This window comes from Pipra filicauda, unplaced genomic scaffold (assembly GCF_003945595.2).
Source record: "Pipra filicauda isolate LSUMZ 115617 unplaced genomic scaffold, ASM394559v2 scaffold80_size11013439_pilon, whole genome shotgun sequence".
In the NCBI taxonomy this organism is placed as follows: domain Eukaryota; kingdom Metazoa; phylum Chordata; class Aves; order Passeriformes; family Pipridae; genus Pipra; species Pipra filicauda.
The window spans coordinates 5,569,353-5,595,759 of record NW_024104987.1 but is presented as its reverse complement, the minus strand read 5'-3'; the positions used below and the strand labels follow the sequence as shown (position 1 = coordinate 5,595,759).

The following is a 26,407-nucleotide window of genomic DNA, read 5'->3' as shown; positions in this document are numbered from 1 at the left end:
AAAGGTCCTAAAGAACAGCCTCTGTGTTGGGGTTCATCTATCAGCTATGTGTCAAGTGAACAACTTCCAGTGTGACCTGGTGATTTTGTGCTCCATCCTCCTGTGTTTTTCCCTTCTGCCCAGGCTCTGGAAAGGCTGCAGGCTGTGCCCTTGTCTACATGCACATGTGAATTACAGCAGTGCCATTTGCTCTGCTGTAGTTAACGACCTGTCAGCTTTCCCATTATGATGTTATGCTGTTATTTTCAGGGTTTATGTCCTGCCTATAAAGTTGGTGACTTCTCGGTCTGGAAACACTAATGCATTTTTTTGTACATTTTATAAATATAAAATGAAAAAGCGGCCTAATATAAAACCACTCTCTATTCAGAAAGCGAAAAGGTGACGATTTTAAGTTGTATTTTCAGTAGCAGAAAAAAACCCCCAATCAATAACATTCAGGAAGGTTCCTTTTTTGGGCAGAGTCATTCCCCATAATGTGATTTACAGCTTGGCAGGGGCAGCAGGTACCCGGAAATGCATTAAGCAGGTGACTGTATTTTATTGTGAGTTCCTTTGTTAGAGCTTGTAAATCTTTCAGTGACCACAAATAGCATGTGCCCAGAAATACCGTGGTGGGGGTGATGTTATATGATAGCTGTATTTTAATCCCTGTAAGTAACAGCAGTAAAACTTCTCCAAATAATAATTCCAGGTGCTCGTAGGCAGAGGTGGTAAATGATGAGCATGGATTTTGCTCCCAGGTATGTTCAGTGGATTCATGGTTCAGTGAATTCACAACTGACCTTTTTAGAGAGGTGTTATAAGAGGAAATTTTCACTGAGTACAAATGAGTGGTTTCAGACTATCAAGTCTCTGTCAGTCCCCTAATTGAGGAGCTTAAGTAATCCTACACATACACAGATGAAATAAAGTCAGGTTAGCAGGTTACTGAATAAATGGTATGATCAAACAGTCCTCTGATTCCTTATGTACAAGTTAAGTCACAGCAGCCTATGAGTACTTGCACACCACAGGATGTATTTACCTTTAGGTAAGAGTCTCATTTCCTTTTCTTTTTGACCTCTTTATTAGGCAGGGGACAGGGTTTGACAGGGAAGTTTTTTGTAAGGAACAGTAAAGCTTTCAGTGACAAGAAACAACAAGCAGAGTTACTCTGTGAACTGTGCACAGAACAGTGGTGTGGTCTTAGTTCACAGGAGATTATTTTAAACACAGATGAGGGTGTAGCTGTGGTGACCATACTCTTCCCTGTAGGAAGTGGCAATTCTACACTAATTGTACTAATGAGATGTATGAATTAACAACTGCAAATGTATTTATATAAAGTCCTCACTGGTGCTGAGTCTATCACAGGAATAATCTTCCTGAAGTCACTGATATCCTGATGTGAACAGTCTCAGTGAAATGGGAGGTGGATTCCCACCTGACAATTGCAAATTGTAATTGTAGTACTCTTAAAATATAATTCTCTTCATCAAAGCATTTTACAAGAGTAATTTTTTTAAGTGGGATAATGACAGGAGGAGCAGTGAGGCAACATCTTAGCACCACTCACCATCCCTATTTCCATGCTGTAGTGCAATCCCTTCCAGTTCTATCTCATCCCACACTGATTTATGGGAGAAGTACTTAAGCAAACATAGGCTGAAGCATTGTAACCCTTCTCTGATTAAGTTCAATTACACACCAGTGGGGAAGAACCTCATTACCACAGAAAAATACTATTCCTTACTATTCTCAGTGACTTCTTTCTCCATAGGACACTAACTTATTTTACACTGTACCATGAAAATCCATATAGGAAGGGGTTTTTAATGTAGGAAGTAGTGAGCTACTGTCCTGTACAAAAACATGTGCACACACACACACACACAAAGACTTCTGCTAAAACATAATTAATAGCCAAAGCTCCAGCCCTTGCTTGCAGGCTTTTCACTTTTAATAGACTTAAAGTGGACTTGGATAACATTAAAAAAATAAACTGCATTAAATTTGCAGAAAGAGCAGTTACTTTACCAACAGTAACTACAGGTCTTCAAGATTCTGTAATGATTGGAGACTCCACAGTATGTGAGACAGATGTTTTTGGATACTGCACCCTGTTCCCCTGTTTGAGGACATAAATGCTCAAATGGTATTAAATCTCTTAAACTTCCTTCCATGCAGGTTGAGGTAGTGCCACCTGCTACAACTGTTTCAAAAATTACTGGTACTTAATTGTTATTTGTGCTTATAACCCATACTTAGTGTGAACTGATGTGAGCAGCATCCACTTCAGGACAGTGGGAAGGAGGGTTTTCAACTTCATCAAGAAGTTGAATGCTGGAATGCTGCTATCCCTAAAATGGGTGTCTAACCTAGCAGCAGAGTGTGAGGAACAATAATTGAGAAGGATCTGCAGATTCCTCCCTTGAAGATCTCCTTTATTAATAGATTCCTGAAGCAGAAGAGGGACCCTGTTTGTGTCGTAGGGGGTGGAACCTGCAGGTCCTGGACAGGTGGTAACACAGCAAGGAACAACCTGCCATTCAGTGTGTTGGTTATAAAGGGAAGGCCTTTGCAGTGCCTGGTGTGGCTGGAAACAGGCAGGGAGACAACTTGAATCATTGGGTCATGTTGGGATAATGAGGCAAAGTCTGAGATACATCTGTTACACGCAATTTTTCTTCTGTGGATACTAATGATAACCTAGGAGGAAAAACCATATCTAAGAAAGATAATTGGGCTGTTAAAAGAAAAGGGATCCGAGACCATGTTAGCAAAGAACTGTGGTACAACCACAAGTTTGTCAAGGTTTAAAGTTTTAGGTTTTCAGAGTGCTTTACTGCAGTTAGTTCACACTGCTGGTCCTCTAAAATTTTGTTTTTTTTCATGGAAGGAGCCAAGGCAGCTTAGAGGGAAAAACAGTATTCAGAGATCTGTTTGGGAAATGGTTAAGACAGTAACTTCCTCTACTGAAAAGACTCTTGTGAAAAGGATTGTGCAGATGGGTGTTCAAAGGAATGAAAGGACCCAGAAACAGAAAGTTTTTGAGTTTTGTGACAGTAACAAAAGCACCTGTAAAGGGTGACCCTCAGTCCTGAGCTCCTTGCCAGTGAGGGGGCTGTGGGAACCAAATCACAGAGCCACCAGGTGCTGTGACAGGGAGAAAGTCCATGTTGAATTATATTTAACTTCCATGTAAAAACATACCAAAAAATCTAGTTTCCTTTCTAGTTACATGATATGAAAACTGCCAATTTTTGCAGAATCACCAAAGGAAGTAAGAAACCAAGAAAATATTTGTTACAAAATATATTTCCTTCAAGCTATCTTTAACTGACAACCAAAGGTGAAATATATATACTAATCTAAGTTTAAATCAATAAGTGAATGATTTCCAGAATCTATGCTCTATCACCCTGAAGAAATGAGCTGTTCCAATATATTGCTTTCTAAAAGAAAAACTGCTATTATTGTTCCAATAAATAATTATATATGGCTGGTTAATTCTTCAGAGTCAGCACCAGACTGTATGATTTTGAAGAGTGTGTGCAGACTGTTTAAAACACTGCTGTAGCTCAGACAGCACCACTGTTTTCACTGACAAGCAGAATGCACCAGATGGTGAGTGATGCTGCAGCCTCCTGAAGTCCCAAAATAAGACTAGAAAAAATTTTATAGTTAGTAGAAAAACGAGCAGTGCAGGAGTAGCAATCAGCAGGTTTGTGTTGTAATATTCAGGCAGTCTCAGTGTATGAAACAGACCCCTCTGTGACTGCAGGATGGCATAAACTGAGGAGCTGAAGGGTGTGGGTTTGAAGTTTTGCATCTCTCAGTCTCAAGCCGTGGACAAACACTTCATGGTTCTTACCGTGACCTGCCCATCAAAGGCTATTTTTGGACAAGTGCATAAAGAAGTGTGTAGTTTAAAAGAAATCTCAAAGCTGCAATAGAAACAAATCTTGAAGCTCACACGGGAGAAACCAGGGACACTTGAGATGCCTCTGTGGGGCGTAACAAGAGCACATGGTGATAGCAGGAAGTTTAAAATGAGGTTTTGGCGCTCATGATCAAGTTTGTCAATTGTTTCAGACCTCCTTTTTCTTGTAAATCATTACCAAATTCATTCATCTCCTCCTTGGAGGGAATTTCTCTGTGCTTCCCAATCACTGCCCGTGTCTCCCTCCAGTCAATGTAGCTTTGCCAGCTGGTCTGTGTTAGGGCATAATCCCATCAATGTGATCCTTGCAAAGGGCAGGAACAGCATCACCAAACTCCAACAGTCTTTCCCCCTTTATAGTAAAATGAGTTGTGAAAGGAACCATGAACAGGGGATTTCTCATCTCAGAATCTCAGGGGAACAGGTGGCCTTTGATGTGGTGATCTGTAACCAATAATGAATCATAGTGGATGTAGTTTTTATTTGGGATTAGAGATGTTTTACAACCTTGATTATAAGGAAGGAGAAGAACATCTGCCCCTTCAGCAATGTTCACTTGTTATTTGATGGACTTCCTCCTCCCAGCTGAGCACTAACACTTTGTAAAGTAACTTGGAGTAATTCAGGGAGGGTCCTAAAGAGAGAGTAATCTTCCCTGGGAAAGAAACACTTACGCCCTCTTACTCACACATAGTCCAAAATTTCTGCAACAGGATGGAGTTTTGGCAAGTGAATTCCATGCTCACAAATTAGATTTAACCACCTTTATATTTTATGCCTAGCAAAGCCCACTTTCATAATGCTATGAAAAAACAGGAACAGTATGAAAAGAATCAATACAAGCAGACACATGAGAGTAAAGTATCAAAGGTTCTGCACATCTCTTTGAAGTACCAGAAATGGTACAGAATAGTTTGAAATGTGATTGTCTTGGCCACCCTGCAATTGCTTGCACTACTTCAGTGACACAACATGGTCACAGTCACAGCACTACTCAGCCAAACAAAAGATAAGAAAAAGGTTATTTAAATGTATTTTAACCCATCATGAACTACTTTGATATTCCATACCAAAAAAAGTCTATGTAGTGAAAGTTTGTAATAATATAAATTATTTGATTATTATGCAAATCACCATGTATAAAGGAAAGTATTTCTTCTTCATCCTTGAACACTCCCTGAAGTTTAATTTGGAACCTAATTTGCATTTGATTAACATTTTAAAGCACTACTTACTTTCTACTTTGTTTGCCTACATGATTTAAACCATAAGAGCAAGTTCTTTGCTTATAAAGAAGGTGAGAGATGGGAGGGTGGTTTATGCTTTAGTAGCACACACAGATCCAGCCTTGATGCACCTTCCTTCCTGCATTTGATGACTCTGCACCTCTTGCAAGGCTGGGCACCGAGACAGACCTGAGCCAGTTCCTGCAGTGAGAGAACCTGCCAGTTCCCACTTCTGCCTCCTCTGTTGAGCAGCACAAGCAGGGAAGTTGGGAAAGATGGTGTGAGGGGTCTTCTACCTCATCTCTGCCTGCATCCTTTCCTGCCTGTAGATACACATCAGTGATTGCAAGTGTTTACAGTAGGAAAAACTCCCGTGTCCAGACAAATATTAGTGGTTTAAAACAATTTTTTTCTAAAATCTATCCCAGAATATAGGGAGCCTGGAATTTTGGGAATGTAGTGAAATATGGTTTGATTTCATGAACTGCTCAACGACAAATTTGCACAGGATCTGGAGCACTTTTTAGGACTTGATTTAAATGCATCCAAAACAGATTATTAAGCAGAAAAACTTATGAATGGCATATTCTAACCTGGGCACATTGTGCTACTCTCCTGAATGCATTCTTACACAGCTATACATGAAAGGAGTGATAGTTGAAAGGGAGACACTGACTTTGCTTTGAAGTAGGCAAAAAGTATTCACCCAGCTGAAGCTGTGATAGACAAACTCCAGCATCTCCTCCTGCTGTGTTTCACAACGCTATTGCCCCCAGTTAATCATCTCTGTGCTTGTGGGGGCTCCCCCAAGCAGCTCAAGAGCTGTATTCACATCAATCATATCAGCTTAGATGGCAGTTTTGAGCTTCAGTGACAGACTCTTGGACAAACACTCCCTTTTAATATCTTTGGGGGTGTTAACTTCCAGCTCTGGGTCAGGACAAACAGCTGTGGAAAGAAAACATCTTAGCAGATGGCTGTAGCTGTTTGCTTCAGTGCACATCAGTCAGCAACTTCAGCAGTAGCTCCTGAGCCTGCCTGCAGCTCTCACCTCTCAGGTGCTAATTAGCATCTCAGGCAAGATCTGATATGTGGCTCCTACCAGGATGGGTAAACTTAATATGCACTAACATCTCCTTTGTGATGTGTTAGTCTGAGAGCAGAACCATAAATGCAGCCTTGAAATGCTTTAAATATGGTTTTCAAAGGCTCCAAAATCTAGGTGCTGCTGGGAAAAAAAAAAAAAAAAAGAGAGTTGTTTGTTTTGTAAAATCTCATGCGATGTCTCTCTTCCGCTGAGGGTTACAGGCTGCAGAGCTGAGTCTGAAAGAAAGGGAGCAGCCTGAAAGGAAGGTGTCCCCAAATTACCCTTGCTTTCTTCATGGCTTCTTCAGGGTGCTGTTTCTGACTGTCCTTCTGCACTAGTTCTTGAGGATGTGTGCCAGGTTAGTCCAATATTCCACTCATGGGGTGTTCTCAGAAAGGAGGTGTCCCTCCACACCAGCCTAAAAGATTTTCTTTCTTGGAAGCTTGAGTCATGACTGTTCCCTCCTTAATCTTCTAAGGGTGTTCCCAAGCCCAAATTTCTCACAGTATTAAGACTAGAATACCACAAGTACTGTTACTTGATACACATACATTTCCTTACATCCCTGAAAATTGAATTATTTTTCTCAGTAACTTTAAGCTTAGGTCTGTTCAGCAAATATTTTTTTTTTCATTCATTTTCTCCTGGGCATCTGCCTGAGTCATGCAAATTGGGAAGGCTGAAGTATCTTGAAAGCAGGTGATTGTATTCTCCAGGTTTCTTCCCCTGCTGCCAGCATTAGGAACTAAACATGCACAACAACACACTGGAGTGTCGCTGACAGCCCAAACCAATCTCAAGGAAATCTGAAAAGCTACTTTATGCTACACCAACATGTAATTAAGCTCCAGGCCTGTAGATGTTGATTTTCATACGTGCTTTTCGCAGGCATTTCAGTGCCAGAAACTTGAGGGTTGAAATATTTCCCCTCATTTGCACAAATATTCCTACCAAGACATTCGGCATTTTGATTGTAAGATTCTTAGAGTTCTCACAACAGTGAAAATAGCTGATAATAGATCAAATCTACAGGTCTTTAGGAATAGCTTACACAATAGCCAAGATCATGTGGCAATTTTTATGGTGCATTCATGATAGAACTTGGAGCACTACTTTACCATCCAAGAGACAGCTAATATACATAAATTAATGCATATTCACCTCTATTGCACTGAAAACATACTGAACAGAATCCTTTTAGCTGCCTCTTTGTTATTTATCATTTACTAAATCTCACTGAAGCCAAGTTATGATTTTTCTTCACTCACTGTTTCTTGTTTCCAAAACAAAAAGCAGAGAAACTTGCATGCTGGGCTCATTTTCAATTGGGTTCCTGTCCTCATGTATTCCTAAATTTGCAGAAATGTGATTATCTAGAAGTGCTGAATCAGATAAGTTAATCCAGTTAACAGTACTGCTTTTCAGTCCTCCCTTTCCTGTTCACCAAGTAGCATCACTTAAGTTTTACTGAGAGAAACCAGGAATGTCATCAAGCTGATTCCTTTCCTGGAAAACAGCCACAGTCTTTGGATGATGTATTGACAGAACCTAGTCTATGCTTCACTATAATGTGGTGTTGAGTCCTTGTGAACTTCAAATCTTTGCAATGAATAAAACAAACCAAACCAAAAAAACCTTCCCCAAATCCAAATATATTAATTCTGGTGAAAAAAAAAAATTCGATAAAGACTAAAGTTTTTAAATTACACTTACCTGGAACAAAGCTTCCCTGGACCACCTCCTTGTAAGCCCACCAGCCTTCATGGATTTTTGGTGAATTTTGTTGAGCTAGAAAGAAATAATCAAAGAAACCATAAAATTAAGGCAAAACATAGGACTTAATTAGCCAAACTTTGGAAACTCTAATCAGGGTACCATCTTCTAAGGAAGAGTCATTCCTCAAGTTTCTAAGTGATTTTTATTCAATTTACAGAATCATGCATAGCATCTGTATCCTAGAGAACCTTGTCCCTGTTTCTCATGCAGTAAATCACACTCTGCTTTTGAAGAATTGATCACTAAACTTAACAATTCAAGTAGAAAATGAGGATTTATAGCACTATTGATGGTTTCTATGCCACCTAGAATTTCAACATGGGATAAAAATGCAGAGAAAAAGGGGTGGGCTCAGTGGTCAATACCTGAGTCCAAGGTGTGGATTGAAAAGCAGTTTCTCCCTTTCCTCTCCCAAGTTCTCCAACAATGTCTCACTTTGAGGGGGAAGAAGTGGCAGAGCGAACCACAGGCAACAGCAGCTGTGTCTGTAACTGCTTCTGCTTTGAGTTCCAAAGCCAGACCAGAAAGGCACAGCCCGGGGCTTCCCAAATCCTGGCTCGTGCTGCCATGCTGAGGCAGGAATATGTTTTTTCCATCTTTCCTGTCTGCAGTGGAGCCCCTGTTACTGATCCCCCCCCATGGCCACCCTGCTGCTGGTCCATGTGTGGGACAGGCAGCTCTTCTACACTTGTGTTTGACAGCACAGGGCAGCAGCACAAGAAAAGGCTGCTCTGATCGATGCTCTGAAGGCTGTAGCAATAAAAAGGCCAAGCTCTGGATAAGGTTTGCCCCTGATGAGACTGTTGCCTGAAGGACTTCTCTAACTTCCTGAAAAGCCAAGAGCAGAAAGGTCTTGATTGGTCTAATAAGGTCATTACTTCTCTTTGTCTTGAAGGGAATTGGAACCCGAGCAAATTTTGTGGTCAAAATGTAAAATCTCCATTAGTTGGAAATATTTTCATAGGGCACACAGACACACAGCAAGATAAATGTGCAGTTATCTCCATAAGAGCAGGGCTGATATGCAAATATGTTCTGCCTTCACTTGTATTTTGCTTGATATGTTCCTATTTAGAGCAACTCTCACTGAGATACAGAAAGCTCAGTTACCTTGTGCACCATTAAATTAAATTCTGGGTTGATCTTCTTTTTAAGACACTTTCAGCCTCTTGCAGTAGGCCCAAGAATTTCTTAACATAAAAATGTAGTCACAGAAGATGCTGGATTTAGCAGCTTTCTGCTGCAGTTTCATTTCTAAATCACATATTATTTACAAAAGACACAATTACCCTGGGAAAAGTTCCAGCAAAATAATAAAAATTGTTGTTGTCATTAAAAATTATAACGAGGATGTGAAATTCAGGCTAAAAAGGATACAAGATGAGGACCATTACATACTGTTCTATCAGTTACAAAACAGTGTTTCTGATTTAAATGACTGTAAACTGCAGAAACAAAAGTCAAGCTGAAGTTAATTAAACATCCTGACAGAAAGACCAACACTCTGCTTTACCAAAATCCAGACACACCAGTGGAATGGGATATGTGTGGATGCAGATTTGCCCTTGATGCTTGTTCCATGAACTGAGTGGTGCCATGTTAAACTGAAGGGACTGTTCCTCTGTGTACTCCTTATGGTTTGCAGATGATGTTTGCTTCCTTATTTTAGTTTTTATAATATTGCCTGGAGAACTCAAACTGTGCATGGCTTTGTTGTGCTGGACTACACTCCATAAACATTTGGAAAATGGCAAATCCCAGACCACAATCAAAATATCTGAGCAGAACATTATTCATATCCAGTCTGAACTGCAATTTTTTTGATCTCAACACTTACTTTTATGCCTCTATCCTGTGCAACAGAAGTCCTCAAAGATTTTGGGATGCTCCAGCAATGAGAGAGGATACTAATAAGTGAGTCCATCAAAGCACAGCCATAATTCTTCTACTTAAAACATCCCAGGAAGTTACATGGCATTAAAGTGCAGCTTGCAGTCATATACACAGCTAAAGCTGGTTCAGCCTACCAGAGGCAGATGCATTTTAAAAGTGGGTGAAAAAAGTATATATATATAGATAAAAGCAAGTTAAGACTTAGAGTAGGACGGGTATTTTCAAATGCAATAGCTTACTGTCAGCATTCATTGAGGCATATACAGTTGAAAAATACATTGCTTTTTCCCTCTCTGTGGCTAATCTAAATGATACATTCCAAGTCCAGAAGAAAAGTATAATCCATTATTCAAAGTTTAAATTAAACCAAAATCAAAAGACTCTGGCTCTGCAGCTCTGCTTCAGTGTGTTACCCCAATACTTAGTAAAGCTAATTCCAAAAGGAATAGCAGGAAAAATAAGACTTTTTGGACAATTTTTTAAAATCTGCTGCATTAGTATGGGACAGACTGCATGAGATGAGCAAGAAAATTAGATTATCAAAGCTTTGTACTAAGTAATTGGATGTCTGTGCAGTTGCTTCAGCTATCAGACAAGAGCATGACCTGGCATCACTCTGCACATTCCACAGATATCAGATCCTTATCTCTTCAATTCATGTGAAAATGAAACACAAGAAGTACAATAAGCAAAGTAAGATGTTGTACCCCAGCCATGTCTAAAGTAGAGCAGAAGCAGTGCTGGCAGTACTGCTGATTTACAGAAAACAGGCCACTGAAGAAATCAAGAGGCAAAGCAGGTGGTGGTTGTGTGGGAGCAGCCAGGGAGACAATCCCCAGTGCCCTGCTCTTTCTTGAACCCTGAAACCTCAATGTTTTATACCAGTTCAGGCAAAACATCCTGTAAAGTAGTGCAGGGAGTGACTGAACACAGATTTCCACTCTGCTGTGCATGTGAAATCCAGCTTGGTGCCAGAGATTTACTCTGATGGAGCCTACAGGGACTTTACTTAGAAAGGGAAAAGATTTAGAAAGCTCTCCTTTCTCTGAATGCAGAAGGATGAGGTCTGGTAAGGCCAAGGAGGAAAGTCTGTCTTCCCAAAACTTCTCCTAAACCATTACTCTGATCTCTGTTACACAAGAGGGCAAGAGGACTTAGGAAAGGAGAAAGAAAGCTGTTCCCTATTTCTGAAACATAATCAGACCCATACCTGGATTAGTAATGGAACAAGGGAATATAAAATTAGAATGAACAGCCATATGGACAATCCTTGCTGGGAATCCTATCTGGGACACTTACACCTGATGCACACACAACACAGGGTCTCTACAATTGGGGTACCAATGCCCATCTGACAGAATGGCTCTGTGCCTGAGTAAACAGGTTCAACCTTATGGCTCAGGAATTGTTGCCAAGGACAAAGATTCTTCATATGTGCCACCTCACGACACTGAAAATAGCAAAATTCTCCCAAGATCTTCCTGATTTCAGTTATACTATTGTACCTCTAATTGCAATTCTGCCACTCGAGGAGCACAGAAAGAGGCACGTGGGCTTTTCGTGTGGCCTCTGACACTCCTGTGGTCCTGCCACAGCACTGCAGCTCCTGGGCAGCTCCTTGTTGGCACGAGGAGATGAAAGGTCTAGAAAGCAATATTGTATTCCCTGAAGAGGGTTAAATGTCTAAAAGAAAGGTTTTGTTTGTGATACCTCAGAGACTTCTGGTTTTACCACTAAACCCTAGACCATGGCTTTTGCTTCTGCAAGGTACCAAGATAAACAGGCCCATCTGAGCAGACACTGCAGATTACCTGCACAAGGAGCTTTGCAACAGCAATTTTTAGCATCAGCACTGTGTTCTGCCATTAGCAGGGACAGTCCAAAATGCCACGTTTGTCCAAAGTGCTGGAGGATATTGAATGACCTCCATTTGTGCAGTGTTCTCTCCCCTGGCATTGGAATCACTGGTATCTGAGATTAGTAGCTCTGCTGATATAACACCAATATGTCAGATCTCTTTCAGTGCAGCTGCTGTAGAGGAGACAGGATATTTATTTGGGGCTGATATGACACGTGTTGCTTTCATCCTGTCAGATTATTGGAGGTATGTCTCACTGCAGAGCATAAAATTACAGGCTAAATTCTGCAAGTTGTTGTGCATTCTTGTTTCCTAGTGGCTTCCACGTGTAGGGAAACAGGATCAACAAATGCACAGTGAATGCAAACAGCAGAGATGCCAATATCCCACAAAGCCAGCAGTTAACTGTGTCTAGCTTAGAGGTTAAAATGTATATAGCATTATGTTTAAAAGAGATGCTATTGCTTGGTCAGTAAAACTATTTTACAATGACCAGATAACATTTCCTCAGATCCCTGGTACCACGATGCAGATGCTGCAATACCTGCACAAATTTGCAGTGCTAAGAAGTCTTCACCTTGTCAGAATGACATAAAATGCTGTAACTAATACAGAACACCCCTCAGTAAAAATGCTTATTTGCAAGATATAAACAAGCCATTCTACAACTACTTATTTACTTTCTGTACTTAAATGAAACATAGAAAGGCTTGTATCTGATGCCATCCTTTATGTCATTCACATCTGGGCATGAGCCAAGAGCAGAATCCTGCCAGAACAGGATTCTTCATTCACTTCACTGCCATTTCACATGGATAAAAAATGCTAGACTGGGAGAATCAGGCTTACAGCAGTTAGGAAAAAGACCTTTTTTCATCTTAATTTTATTGATCTGAGCTCTTCTGATTGCTGTTTTAATCACTCTGCATGCTCATCCCTATTTAAGTTACATCCTAAGTCTTACTTCTAATAACCTGACTAGTATTGCCCTGGCATTAAGTACATAACATTTTTATCACTTCTACATAGTTATGAGATTAAAAAGAAAACCAGCTGCAACTATGAGCCATTGGTTTCGTATTAAACTTAATGCAAGGCATTAAGTAATTGCTAACACTTTGATATGAGAGAGAAAAATGGCACAGCGTCTGCTTCAAGGAAAATAAACCCTCAAATCTGCTCTTACAGTGGTGAACACTGAAAGGGAAAAATCTATTTACAAGGTATTAGATGCTGGTGTGATCTTCACTTATACCCACCCTTTGTATCCCACAGACTTTATAGGCCTTATGCTGGTTCTCTCCCAGCTACCATAAGCCTATTGCTATGTAATGCCACTTGATTTTCCATCAGAGTTCCACAGGTCACTCTAAGTAGCTCCATCACTCTCAAGGTGTCTTCTGACAAATCACTGACAAGACAGTTGTGCCTAATGGGTTAAAATTAAAATAAAAATAAAATTAAAATTAGAGGAATTTCACTGTAGCGTTTCAGATCATGAGTCCTAATAGAAATTCAGCCCTGTAGATAAGAGTACAGGGTGGTTAAAAAAAAAAAAAAAAAAGAAAAATTTCAATAATTTTTGCTAAACTCCATATACAGAATCTAAGGTAATATACCTACTTTACAGTTAATATAATCAGCTTTGATTACTAAATTTCATGTGGGTATTTTGTACACCGTTAAACCCAAGGGTGGGTTGCCTAAAATTTGGAGGGAAGACAGGCTTATTCAATCTAAAATACAAGTTTCAACACTTTCAGTCATGCAAATACCAGCTTTTGGCTCCCACCAACAAATGCCTCTTAAAGCAAATAGAATACACATGTACAAAGTGGACCTGACAGCAGGGGAACTAAGCAGATGCAATTAGCTCAAGATTCAGCCCTCTGTAATTAATATTTAGTTTGTTTAAAACAAGTCTGTACATAATTGCAGCTGTTATTTCAGATGTTTTTATGCAGCCTTTTTATATTAAAAGACCCTAACAACACACACTTGAGGCACTATATAAAGCATCATTTATAAATTAATAGCTACAGGACAAGAAAGGTTGGGCTGCTTAGAAATAAATTGTATGCATCACCATACGATGAGGGAGGGAAAAGAAAACAAAGGATTATAAGGGGATCAATAAATAAAATGCTTTCATCAGCTATGCCAGATTTCCCCCCCCCCTTTTTTTTATTTTGGATAACATTTTGCTCAGAAAACATGCAAATGCTCTTTTGTTCAGTTAATACTTTCCAATTCCGTAAATCCTTCTCCCCCCCATCCCCATGTGCAAAAGCTCTCACTGCTGCTGTGAATTCCAAGCAGTATTCAACACAGGGAAAATGAATGTGACCTGATTTTATCACATCTGAGGGCAAAAGCAAGGCACTACCATGGGAACTCTGCCGTGGCTCAGAGACTTGACTATTTTGTGCATTTTCTATTTACTGTGATTTTGTTTCCTGATAAGATTCCAATTACAGGCCTTGGCCAAAGGGTGAGATTTCACACGAGCAGGCTCATGTGGGCAGGGAGCAGTGACAATGTGGGGCAACATTTACAGCACAGCCAACTGCTGCAGCCACTGCCCCTGAGCAGCTGGCTTTTGAGGAGGGTAGAAATATAACTATTTACCAACTTCCTTGCCTTCTGACCTCTGAATATTATCAAAACCATTCAAATAAGCTCATGTGTAAGCAGGAATCATTCCCAATAACGCTGATGAAGAACACAAGATGAACAAGCTCTTATCAGGCTGTTAAAGGGAGTTGTGTCAACATGGGCTTGGGTGGTGGGTGCCAACTTGTAATAAGCACTTTTTCCATAAATCTTATATGCCCAATTCTGTTATGTAAGTTTTAATATAAATGAACAAAAACATGGGTTGTATCTAAAGCTTAGTCAGAAAAAGTTGAAACCTTTTTGACTCCTTCTTCCCTGAGCACATAAGAACACCAATGTACATGCTGGGTTGCACTGCAGGGTGAATTATTTTATATCACTGCACCCAACTGGACACAAAACTCTCCACACTGTTCCTAACTCGATTTATAGAACACCAAATGTCCCTGTAAAGCTGCTGTCCCTTGATGTGACCAACACACATGTGCAAGAGTTAGACCACATAATGTAAAATATAGTTTGCCCTCTCCAAGTACTTTTTGGCTAGCTTGGCTGGAATGCTAGGGCACTGTTACACTGAATGTTATTTCCTTCAATTTTTAAAATAATACTTTATTTTGGTAATTTCTTCATTTCTGAAACAACTGAGAGACAGGGAACTTCCATGTAGTTTTTTCTGCTGTCTGGGAAAGCTGAGCAGCTTTGAATGAAAGAATAGTGAAGGTTCTACCCACAAATACTATCAACTAGGGATACAGGCCTCTGCTTCCTCAGATCCCATTCATATCTGTGGGATTCACATCACTTTTGAATGAGGTAGTGTTCTTTTCCTTCTATGGCACAAGAATCAGAATTGCATCAAAGCTGAAGTACTGTATGAAATCAAAGCAATTAAATTAATGCAGGGGGGAAAATACAGCTGTATTGCAGCAATTAGAACACAGTACTGATTGCAGACAGGGTGGGAAATTCTGACACCAGAGACTCAGCACCTTTCATCTCAGTCACCGGTGGCATGTTTAGGGTTTCAGGGGCCCAAAACCACATTAATACAATTTGGTGTTTCCCAGAGGCTCTGATGGGAGCATCAGCACACACAACAGCCTACTCTCTCTGATGAGCTGTTTAATTATGCCTAGATCTAAAGTCTGAGGAGCTTTATAAAATAATGCAGTAAGAAGCAGCAAGATGCCCTGTGATATTAACTTCAGAGCAGCTCCTTCCATTGCACTGTGTACCCTCCACTCCCACCAACTTCAGTGTGGTTTGGGGACACTCAGCAAATTCAAAGAAATGGCCTCAATATCCTGGAGCCTTAAAAGTTCAATACATTATTAATGCTAAATTAATAGTGTTTCCTCTAAAAGGAAACCACTAAGTTCCTTCCTGAGGAGCACATGTGATACTGAACTTCTCATCAGGTTTCTGACCCCAGTTGCTCTCTGTACTCTCTAAACACAAAATTACCAATCAGAAGTAGCAAAGTTACCAATCAGAATCTCTGGCTTCAGGAAAGAGAAATTATTTCTTCATCAGTCTTCCCATGAGAGAGCCGTGTCCAGAATTTAAGTATTCATCAGGGCTTAGGCAAACTCAAGGGGTAAAAATCAAGGTCTTCCAATTAACCACAGGAATAATGGCATGGCATCAGTATTAGGTGCTTGATCCTACAAAATACACAGCAGCCTCACATTCCATGGAATTCTACAGCCCACGAAAACTTGCAGTCCAGAACGTGACACCGGAAGCATTTCGGAGCTACATCCTATGCAGAGAGTTCAAAATGTTTAAGCAATACCATTATGAGCATTTTCCACGGTCTTGACAAAGGGACATATAACTGAAAAAGAGGAAAAGAACTCAGCAGAACTAGAAGTGGCAGCCTGGAGGTCTTGTATGTACATGAACTCCCACCCCAGTCAACACAAAATGATGCACAGGGGAGTCCTTTTCTCCCAGCTGACACAGCTACACAGAAACTAAAGTAATCGTGACAAACAACACCATCCTTCAAAAGCTAATGGCAAAGGGGAGGCAAAATTCTTCTGATCGTACTGAACTGGACTCAGAGTCCTGGATTTCCAGGCATCCTGGGGTTGGCAGTCAGGGCACTAATCCAGATCATCTCACAGCTCACTGGGCCACCTAAATCCTCAGCGCTTAAACTTTATGTCCTGGCGCTTTCTGAGATCACAAAGTCAAAAGAAGTGTTTTTCTGGCCATATAATAACATCAAGAAGAAATCCAATGTCAGAGGATAAGCCAAGATATGGATCCATTTCAGGCAGTGGCATCATGACAGAAAATTGAACCCATCACAACGTGACTGTTTTGCAATTGCTCTTCACCATCACCACTGCAGCTATTTCTAGCAAGAGTTGGTTCTCAGTTACCAGACATTTCTTAACAGAACAGGCGAAAAAACCCCAACTTTGTAGCTAATTTTTCTGAATTGGCAAGTGACAGCCTTTCTTCCAGTAAGCAGCAGTACTTTCAGTGGTGTTAACAAGATTTGTGTTAACAAACGATGTGTTTTCCAACGTGAATTATTGTTTCAGACTAAAGAGATCTTGACTTGCTCAAAATAATGTTAGTACCTCATGCAGATTTTCAAGAGGGCCCAGTTTATGCTTATTCCCATTACTGTACATGGCAAATATAGAAGAATCTTGAATAGCAATGAACTTAAATTCCTTTTAAGCTGCCAAAAAGGGTTAGCATCACCAGCTTTGTTTCTGTGTACTACCAAACAACAAAGTGCCATGGGCTATAAAAAATTTCCAAGGTCCATATTAACAATACAGGGGTTTTATAAACGTTTCCTTCACTCACATTCCTGGAAAAACTGTGAAAAATAAGTGTATGTCACTGGAGGCAAGAAAAAAGGACTAATCAAGGATATTTGCTTCTGAGATAGCTGGGGGAAGTTGGAGCAACTCCCAAAAAGAAATGATTCTTAAGAGTCCCAAAAAGCAAGCAGAGACTCTGGCCCTGCATCATACAAAGCTGTCCCAGGTTGTAAGTGCTGTTCTACTTCCCCACTACATCACTGATGAACCCAAAATCATTTAAGAAAACAAAGTGCAAGAGCAGAATCCTACTTGTATTAAACTGGCCACAAACCAAACTTGAATGCTGTGTATTACCAGCCTTAACTTACTCTTACTTACATACTTGTAAATTTAATTTACAACACAAGATGCAGTTTAGGAGAGTAGAGAAGAAAATTAGGTAATCTTTACAATACCTCAAGCCACTTCCCACCCAAAGTGGAGTAATCCCTATGAATAAACTGGAGTACACATTTCACTGCTACCTGTTTACTCCAGGTAACCATCAGTGTTAGGGTGAAAGCTTATCCAAACCTGGAAAAAGGAAAGGGCAGCTTTTTTTTTGGGCCTCTAAAATTAGAGGTGGGAAAACAGTATGGAAAAATTGAACTGCAGTGAAGGAACTGAGGAGCAGCAAGAGGGAAAGGTCATTCTAGTCAGAACAGCTGCCAGGATGAGACAAGACTGATAAGAAAAGAGTGTGTTTTGTTCATCTCAGTTGCCAGCCACGTTGTATTATATCAACATCCCAATTCATTAATTACTGCTTAGTTACTACAGTGATGGGACCTGAACATACAGCTTTTAGTGGTTTATTTTAGACTATTTTCAAAAGATATTCCTAAAAATTTTACCATTTTGGAGGTGTTGTTTGTTTATCCCACTTGCCAGATGAAAAGAACTTTTAAATTTATTTTTACTTTGTCATGTTCCCAACCTTTCCAGGAGACAAATCTCTCCCCATACCTCTCCCCACACCATTTTTGCTTCCCTGAATTTCTGTGGACTATCCCTCAGAGATTACTTCTATCATCCATCTGTCCATAGTTGTGTTTATCCACTGATCCTGGAAGAAATCATTCCCTTCCCCCTCTCTGGACTGATTCCTGAGACAGCAGTGCTACTCTGGCACTCTGATGCAGTTATTCTGTTATTCCAATCCCAACCAGCAATATTCTTGACTAGAAATAACGCAGCTCTGTCCACCTTGGGTGACTGTAGAGTGCAGCTGATCCCTCTGAACCAAACTACATTTCTTGGCTTCTTGGTCCTTGCAAAGGTGTCCCCAGTTAATCCTTCTCAGCCTCTTCAGCCATGAGTCAAAAGCAGTGATGTGGATGTGCTTCTTTTCTCTCTCTTGTTTAGTTTTGAAGTTATGGTGGAAGGTATTTCACGCTGGCTGTGATGCATGTACCTGCTTCATTTTGCAAAGAATTTTAATCACTTTCTAAATTATTGATGCAGAAATCCCAGGTAGAAAAAAAAAAACCCACCACCTTCCTTTAGATATCTGTTATTTATAGCTTGCTCTCCCTGTCTTTTGAGAGATGAGACTTTGGATACAGATAAAGGAAAAATTAAAAAGCCACCAAAGGTAGTAATTTAAAAAATGTATCTACACCAAGGAAACTGTAAGAAGAAATATGCCACTGCAAAGATTTCATCAGGGGTTTCCTGGCTTTCCTTCTTTTCATCTGTGTGGTCCTTGTTTCTTCCAAGTAAAATCCACAGAAGTTTTAGTCTTTTATTCTTGCCAGTAGCAAGAGGAAAGAATTATTTTTCAGTGAGGGCAAAACCAACTCAGGACTGGAAACAGAAGTCATAGATTTTAAATATATGTGCTTCCTTTCTTATTAACCTGCCATATCTAAAGCAGGGACACCTGGTAGTTTCCAGTGTCCTCTAAAAACCAGAGAGCATTGCACCTGTTACCCAGGTTTCTTACACCAGTCCATCAACAATACTCATTGCCTACATCATTTAAATTATAGAAACACCAAACAGTTGTCCATCTATTGATATGGATAGATTTTCAACTTCAAAAACACCCCACAGTGCAACAGTACAAAGCAATGCACTCCAACAGCAGCAGCTCCCAGAGGCCCAGCACACCAGCTTTCAAAATATGAGAAAGAGAGGGAAACGTCCTTGAATTCAGGCTGGCTCAGAGCAGCTTTGTTTCCTCCAGTGAAGATTCTTCCTGGATTCAGTTTTGATCAGAGAATGCTTCAATGAATGATGCAGGAGAACTCTGGCAAATCCATTGCTGTGCAGCTGCCTGAAGAACACCCCACACCCCCTGGAGACACAGACATCCCACACCTGGTTATCCACAAACAAATGCCTGCTGGGTCTGCCACATCTGCCGAGCACTGAACCCAGAACAGTGGGATATGCAGATCTATGGACCTATTTCATAAACACAGCACCTCCGGCACCTCCCTCCTTCCCTGTATTTCAGCCTTTCCCACTCAAGCCCTGGATTTATGTGTGCAGAAAGGCTTACAGGCACAGATGAAAAAGGCCTGGCCAACCAGACTGCCCTCCTAAAACATCTGCAGTGCTGAAAGGGGAGTATCAACCACACTCTGTTGACAACTGACTGGCCATTTCCTTTACCATGATTTGCCTGAAGTCACATGTGACATTCTCTCTCTCTCTGTATATATTTATATCTGTGTCTGTCTCCAAGCAGATACAGACTGCTCTGTGTCTCAGCACCAGGCTAAGCATGTGGCTCCATGGCTGCAGGATCACAGATCTGCTTTGTATCTGGATGCTGGGAAGCACAAGTAGAGAAGGAAAGGGGGGAAAGACAAGCAAAAGTCAGAGATGATGCTGATGGGAGAAGTCTGACTCTGTAGGGAGTAAGTTACTTCCAGTCCTTTGATCTTCCAGCTGGAATACACTGAATTTTATGCCTAGAATCTCAGCCAGCCTATAAACTCTTAAGTCTACTTGAAATAACCTCATGAATGCCAGGCAAACTAGTGAGGGGATCAGCAGTTTTTAAAAAATATTTGGAAACTGAAGTTAATCTAAAGCAAACAATTACTTGTGTCAAAACAAATCAAATAAGTTTGACATTTGTCTCATAGACATTAAAATTGTCACGAGAAACTGACTGAATTCCTTTTAGTTCTCCCTTTGGCATAAATGCCTGTTCATGAAACAACAGTAACCACGAGGGAAACCCAGTGAGGGCTGATGAATAACGCACACAAAGCACAGCCCACTCTCTCTGGTTGGGTGACCGTACAATTATGCAAGGAACAATACTACTGACTCTGTAAACTCGATTTTGAGCCCTGTTAGACAGATGCTTAGGGGCAAAATTGGATGACAAAAGCGGATGCATGGAAAGGATCTTACACTGGGGTCCTTTATCCACTTTTCAACCTCATACCAGCCCCGTTTCACTGCAAATGGCATGTGACAAAGCCAGGTTTTCACTCAGCTGCACAGGAAACTAAGCTCAGTACCAGAAGATGCCAACTGACTTTACACTAGTCAGACTGATCCCCACCCTTGCACACATGCTTGGAGTTGATCCAGCCACATACCTAAAAGGAATCATGTTTTCTTTAATCCTTATGGTACTGTGTACGTGGCATCTGTTTGTTTCTTCCCCAACACAACTTAGTGCAGCAATATGTTGATAAGACTGCTCTTATTTATTTTATTTTTTTTTTATTTCTGTAATTTTTGCAGCCCCCAAAAGTTGTAGAGGTCGTATGTTAGAAACAGTATAAAATACAGGTCTCTTGGGAGACCCCATTATTTAGCTGGAGGACAAGCAGTTTAACCTGCTTCAAACTTCTGCTGACCTTGAGTCTTCTGGCCAAATCCTTTCTGTGTGTGTCTCTATTTTGCAAAGTTACACCACTTCACCTCAAGGTTCTCAAATTGTTTATGGTCTTCTTATTGGTACAGAATAAGGAGCTGGAGTCTGTAACTCTCCTTAATGCCAGCGGTCCATGTAACTCAAGAGTTTTCTTGTACAAGTGATGATTAATAAGATTTAACAAGACTGACACAGCACTCTGCAGAACAAGACATTTTGATAAATGGTGCTCTCATGGCAGCTTACACCAGGAGCATTCTGAAACATTCAAACTGATAGGAATTCTCCTGATGACTTCAGATATTCACTGACTGTTCGTTCCAGAACAAACACAAGGGGTTTTGTGACCCATCTGTATCACAGTCTTTCTTTCTGAGAAAGGATTCTCTTAACTGTAGTTTTTCAAACTGCAACCCTCAGTTGTGTTGAAGAAGATATGAGGAATGTAGCACTGGACTTGTACTACTGCTGCACAGCTCGGTTGGTTAAATATGGGGCTATTCCAGCAGCAGGTTCACCCAATGGTGACAATATTTACTTTACAAATATTCACCACTTCTTATTATTATTTTCTGCCCTTAGAAAGCAGCCTGAGTGTGTGGGAGATGTCAGGACAGTAAACGAAATCACCTCTGGTATTAGGGAAGTAAGTAAGGTTTGTTTACTCCCAGAGAACCAGAAGACTACGCAAAATTAATAAATTCTGGGTTTATGCTTTGTTAAAATATGCTTTTCTTCAACGGCAATCCAATAACTCTCACTATTTATCCTAGCAGTTATAGGGCAATATTTATTCTAATACTCTTTGTAGGGATAACAGTGGATTGGATTTGAGTGGAAGGGAGATCTACACCCATCCTCTCCCCTATCCCAGAAATAGCTCATAGTAAAAGAATACTTTTTCTCCTTTGGATGGCATTTAATTAATCCAATTGCAGGACTTTTTGGTGAATTTGGCATGAGTAAAATGACACTTTGGCATGACTGGCATTTAGCAAACTCTATCTTTACCACATAGGGATATAGGGATGTCAACATATCCTTTCCTTTAATTTTTTGATAGCTATTCTAAAAACAACAAACAAACAAAACATTTTGTGGACCATCAAGCTTCATTACTGAGGATTAAAACAAACGAAACCCCAAAAGACCAGACATTCCATTTCGGAAATTAAGTCAATAATCTAAAAGTGATCACTAATCACTTTTCATCAGACATCTTCAAAGAATTCTCAACACACGATTATAGACCTGTCACAGATCAGAGGCTAAGCACACATTAAAATGTTAGGCATTACCCATTCTGTTGCTATTAAACACAGCAGGAACCCACAGATAACACTGCTGTGATTTGAGTAAATGTCAAGGTGATCCAGAAGCTCAGCAAATTTTAACTGTCTCAAAAAGTACAACTCTGAAATCCTGTCACCTCCCATCTCAAGTGCCGATCTTTCTCCTCTTCCTTGAACAACTTTTCATTCATCCCACGTGTAAGAAAGTGACATAGAAATGCTAAACATAGACTAACTAAGGAAATTAACTTAACCCTAAACTCCAAATTACTGCTTAAATAATAGCACCACTTTTCTTCCATCTGCATTCAGCCACATTCTTGAATTCAGTGTGGCTTCATGTGGCTGGTGCTGTGGTGAAACGTGGTTGACAGTAGTAAGTGACATTAGGGACATGCAATGGCCTATTTCCTTAGGATAATTATCATCCTAAACAGGCATTTTGTATTATTCATCCTCTGTTCCTCAGCATCCTTCTCCCTGGCTCTGTTTCCCAACAAAGTCAAAGTCTTATCTGCAGACCCAGAGGCTCCATCAATTCGTGTGAAGTCAATCAATAGAAACTAGTACAGTATTAGCTGGGTTAGTGTCACAACTTGTAAACATGTTTTCAACCATAAATCAATATAAACGAGGTCAGAATCCACTTAAAATGTTAACACAGACATTTGCATTGGGTTTAACTAACATCATAAAAACTGTCATCGTTTACCCCATTTCAACTTCAAGTATCAACCAGCTGTAAGCTGCCCTGCCTCATGTAAATCTGCACTAAGAATGATACAAGATTTGGACCTGGAAGCCTCAAGACCCTCAAGGCAGCTTTTTCATTACTCTAGAGTTTGTCTGGGCAATTATCTCTGTGAAATGCAGTGCAAGGCACGGCTATTCTGATTTGGCAGTGAACTATGAGTCAACCATCTCTGACCTCCCCAAAGAGGTTTGTACACACTGAGCAGCAGCATCTCTTTATTTCTTTATAACAAGGAGTGGAAAACATTTTGAGATATTGGGGTAAAAGGTACTATAGAAACAGAAAGTACTGTTTTAATAGCTTACATTTCTCTAGGCTTTGAATTAAGAACCACAGGCACTCCTAATGGATTAAAAGATGACATGTTTTACCTACCTCCTACACATGCTGGTATCCTTTTACAAAAGGCTAATATAGAAATTTTTTAATACTCCTCCATGCTTTAGAGGAGCTGGATGGTCTGTGATCCTCAATACACAAATTAAGTAGCACTTCAGGGGCTGGATGAAGGCAGCCACCTCATTACATATGGCCCACAGTCACATTACTGTTATCCTACAGTAACATGACAAAACTAAGATGAATTTCAGTGTTTTCTCTTTCCCCTCAAAAAGACCTGCCTGGACTTTAGGATTGGAAAAGGTCTCCCAACTACATTCTAAGCCACAGTGAAACAGAGGACTTGCTGTCAGGACAAAGCTGTGATCTCTCTGGCTGTGGAGGGTAACAAAAGCTGTCTTGTTAAGGGTCTGATTTTCTTTCTCCTCCACTCAGTCTGGACAAATCCACAATGACTTTATCAGAGCATGATCTGAACCCAGATCAGCACCTGCTAATTAAGTAAGAAGCTAATGGTTCTTGGGTCAGATAAGCTGGTAGAAATTCAGGTGACTGGCACTTGGAAGTAGAAAAACTGGGTAAAAAGGAGGGAACTGGGTTTGTTTTATGCTTTCCTTATTATGGCTGTTTGAGCAGGTTTTTTCCCCCACCCAAACCTTCAGGACTGAGCTAGTGAGAAGGGGCTCAAAGGCTCATTAATTGAAGCCAACCAAGCAGTGCCATGAAAGGCCATGTCAGCCAGACTTCCTGGCACTTCAAGGCAGAAGTAGCATGGATTTTTACATGATTCAAACTCCCAAAATGTTTTATTTCTTAGCATTCCTGAAGAGGTTGTGTCCCTTTTCTACAAATGTGCAAATGAATGCCAGAGTCAGGAAAAGATATTCTCTACCTTTTTTAGCCAGTTGATAGCCCCAATATTTTTTTACAGTGTTTAGACTTGCAGATCATTTGATACATATAAAGTATTTCTCCCATTGACCTGTTTTAGCTGTAACTGCTCAGGACTTCTGCAAATCAGGCCTCAGAGGAAACAAGGAACACACAATTAGTGACCACCCTTGAAAAGTTTGATTGAAATGTGTTGCCAAGCAACACAAATTCTGGCAGAGACAGTGATAAAATTCTATTCCCTAGATAAGCCTTAAATACCTTTGTGACTATCTTTTCCTCTTCCTGCAATCCCTTTCTTTATTCACTGCATCCCACAACCTCTGCAATAAAACTAAATGTGCTAAATTGGTGCCTTTTCCCACACAACCCTTGCACTGGTATTTCTGAAGTGTTAAGATAACTTTAAATTGTAAATGTGTATGAATTCCTTGCTTGCTTCTCCTCTCGTTTTTTAATAAAACTTAAAAAAAAAAGAATCTAACAAAAAGCATAATTTAGTGCCTACCAGAGTGATTACAAGATTAGATCTTTCCTCTCTTTTTCCAACACCTAACTGGCTCTCAGACCTATTTTTCTCCCCCTTCTCTCTCTGCTTCCACCATTCCACAGCTTCTCATTTGGGCACAATCTCCTCCACACCAACTGTCTGCTTGTCTCCCCACCCAGCACCCAGCACAGCTGCCTTCACCCAGCCAGCAAGTGCCAGTTTTAGCAGACACCAAAACCCAGCCCAGAGCCCTTCACTTGATAAGATATAGGCTTTGGAACTTATTTTGAGCTTAACCAAGGAAATCCGTTTCTCTCAGATGCTGACTCCATTTTTATCGTGCTTACATATGCAAATCTGTGTCTGTGTGTGATGGGGTGTACATCTGTGGGCAGAATATTTGCAACCATAATAGATGGGAATGTAATTCATATGAAGGAACAGCAGCAGGTCAGATCAAACAACCTGGGAAGAACCCAGTACATGAGACATGAGTGCTGCTTTTAAGAGTGGGTTAGTGAAGAGCTTCTGGGGATAGCAGAGGGGATGTTCCTGGAGAAGTGAGTACAGAGATCAGCAGCTGCAGCAGTAAAAAGAAACTTGAAGACAGGGACAGGCACTTCAGTCAGCAAGGACAGAACCAGGGGACATTGAAGCTGAGCTGCTTTTTAGCAAAGGTCCTGAAAGAAAGTAATCCCAGTGGGAAAAGACTGGAAAGCAGTTGTGAAGCTCTAAGCTCCTGGGACATCCATGGACAAATCTTGTTCCAGCTCTTTCACACTCTTCTCCCTTCTCTGGCCAAGCATTCTCAAAACTGCTCTATCTCCTGTTATCCCATATCCTGGATGCAGGTGCAAACAAGTCTGGGAATTGCTGATCTGCAGCAATACTAAGCAGCAAAAGTGTTGGAAAAAAGAATACAAAAATAGGCAGCAAAGACAGATCCTTCATCTAAAATCTTCCGGCCAATACCGCTGGAGGTTTAGGAATCTCCTGAGCCAGAGGTTCCACTGTATTAACCTGGAAATAACTGAGAATAATAAAGGCCCACGGCCCTCTCCTCTAGGAAGAGACAGCCTAGAGCCAGATGTATATTTAGTAAGATCAGTGGAGCTGTGCTGACTGACTGGGCAGAATATCATCTGGGTTGTAGTAGCATCCAAAAGCTCCAATTAGGAGGAGAGCTCCATCCTGTCAGGCATTAGATGAATACCCCCAGCCATGCATTCCCTATCCCAGGGAGACAGCCCAGGCTGCCTTCATATGCTTCTAATTGGGCTCTCCTGGAAGCTGATCCTGAATCTGCAGCATGTGCAGAATGCAGCTGTTTGTTTACTCCACTGGACTGGAACATGAGAATTACTTTAGTGTGTCCCCTGTGAAATGCAGGCTTTGCCAATCTACTAAAGGATGGAACTCGGGGTCTAATGATAATTTATAAAACATAGCTTTGTCCTCCAGGCTCCAAGTATTTGACAGGATCATCAATTTTTGTCTAGCATAAAAAAATTGATCTCAGCCCTGTAGGCTCAATAAATAGGACATTCATGGTTCAGACATCTTTAACTGCCTGTAGGAAGTTGCT

General features: G+C 40.6%; 1 protein-coding gene across 1 annotated transcript in view; it reads right to left on the bottom strand.

Annotated features, from left to right (window-relative positions):
- Positions 1-26,407, bottom strand: part of CA10 (carbonic anhydrase 10) — a 185,986-nt gene that overhangs the window by 141,229 nt on the left and 18,350 nt on the right. Inside the window, exon 3 of the mRNA XM_027749790.2 lies at positions 7,952-8,026. Coding sequence (XP_027605591.1) covers positions 7,952-8,026 — 75 coding nt within the window. The remainder of the gene's footprint in view (positions 1-7,951; positions 8,027-26,407) is intronic.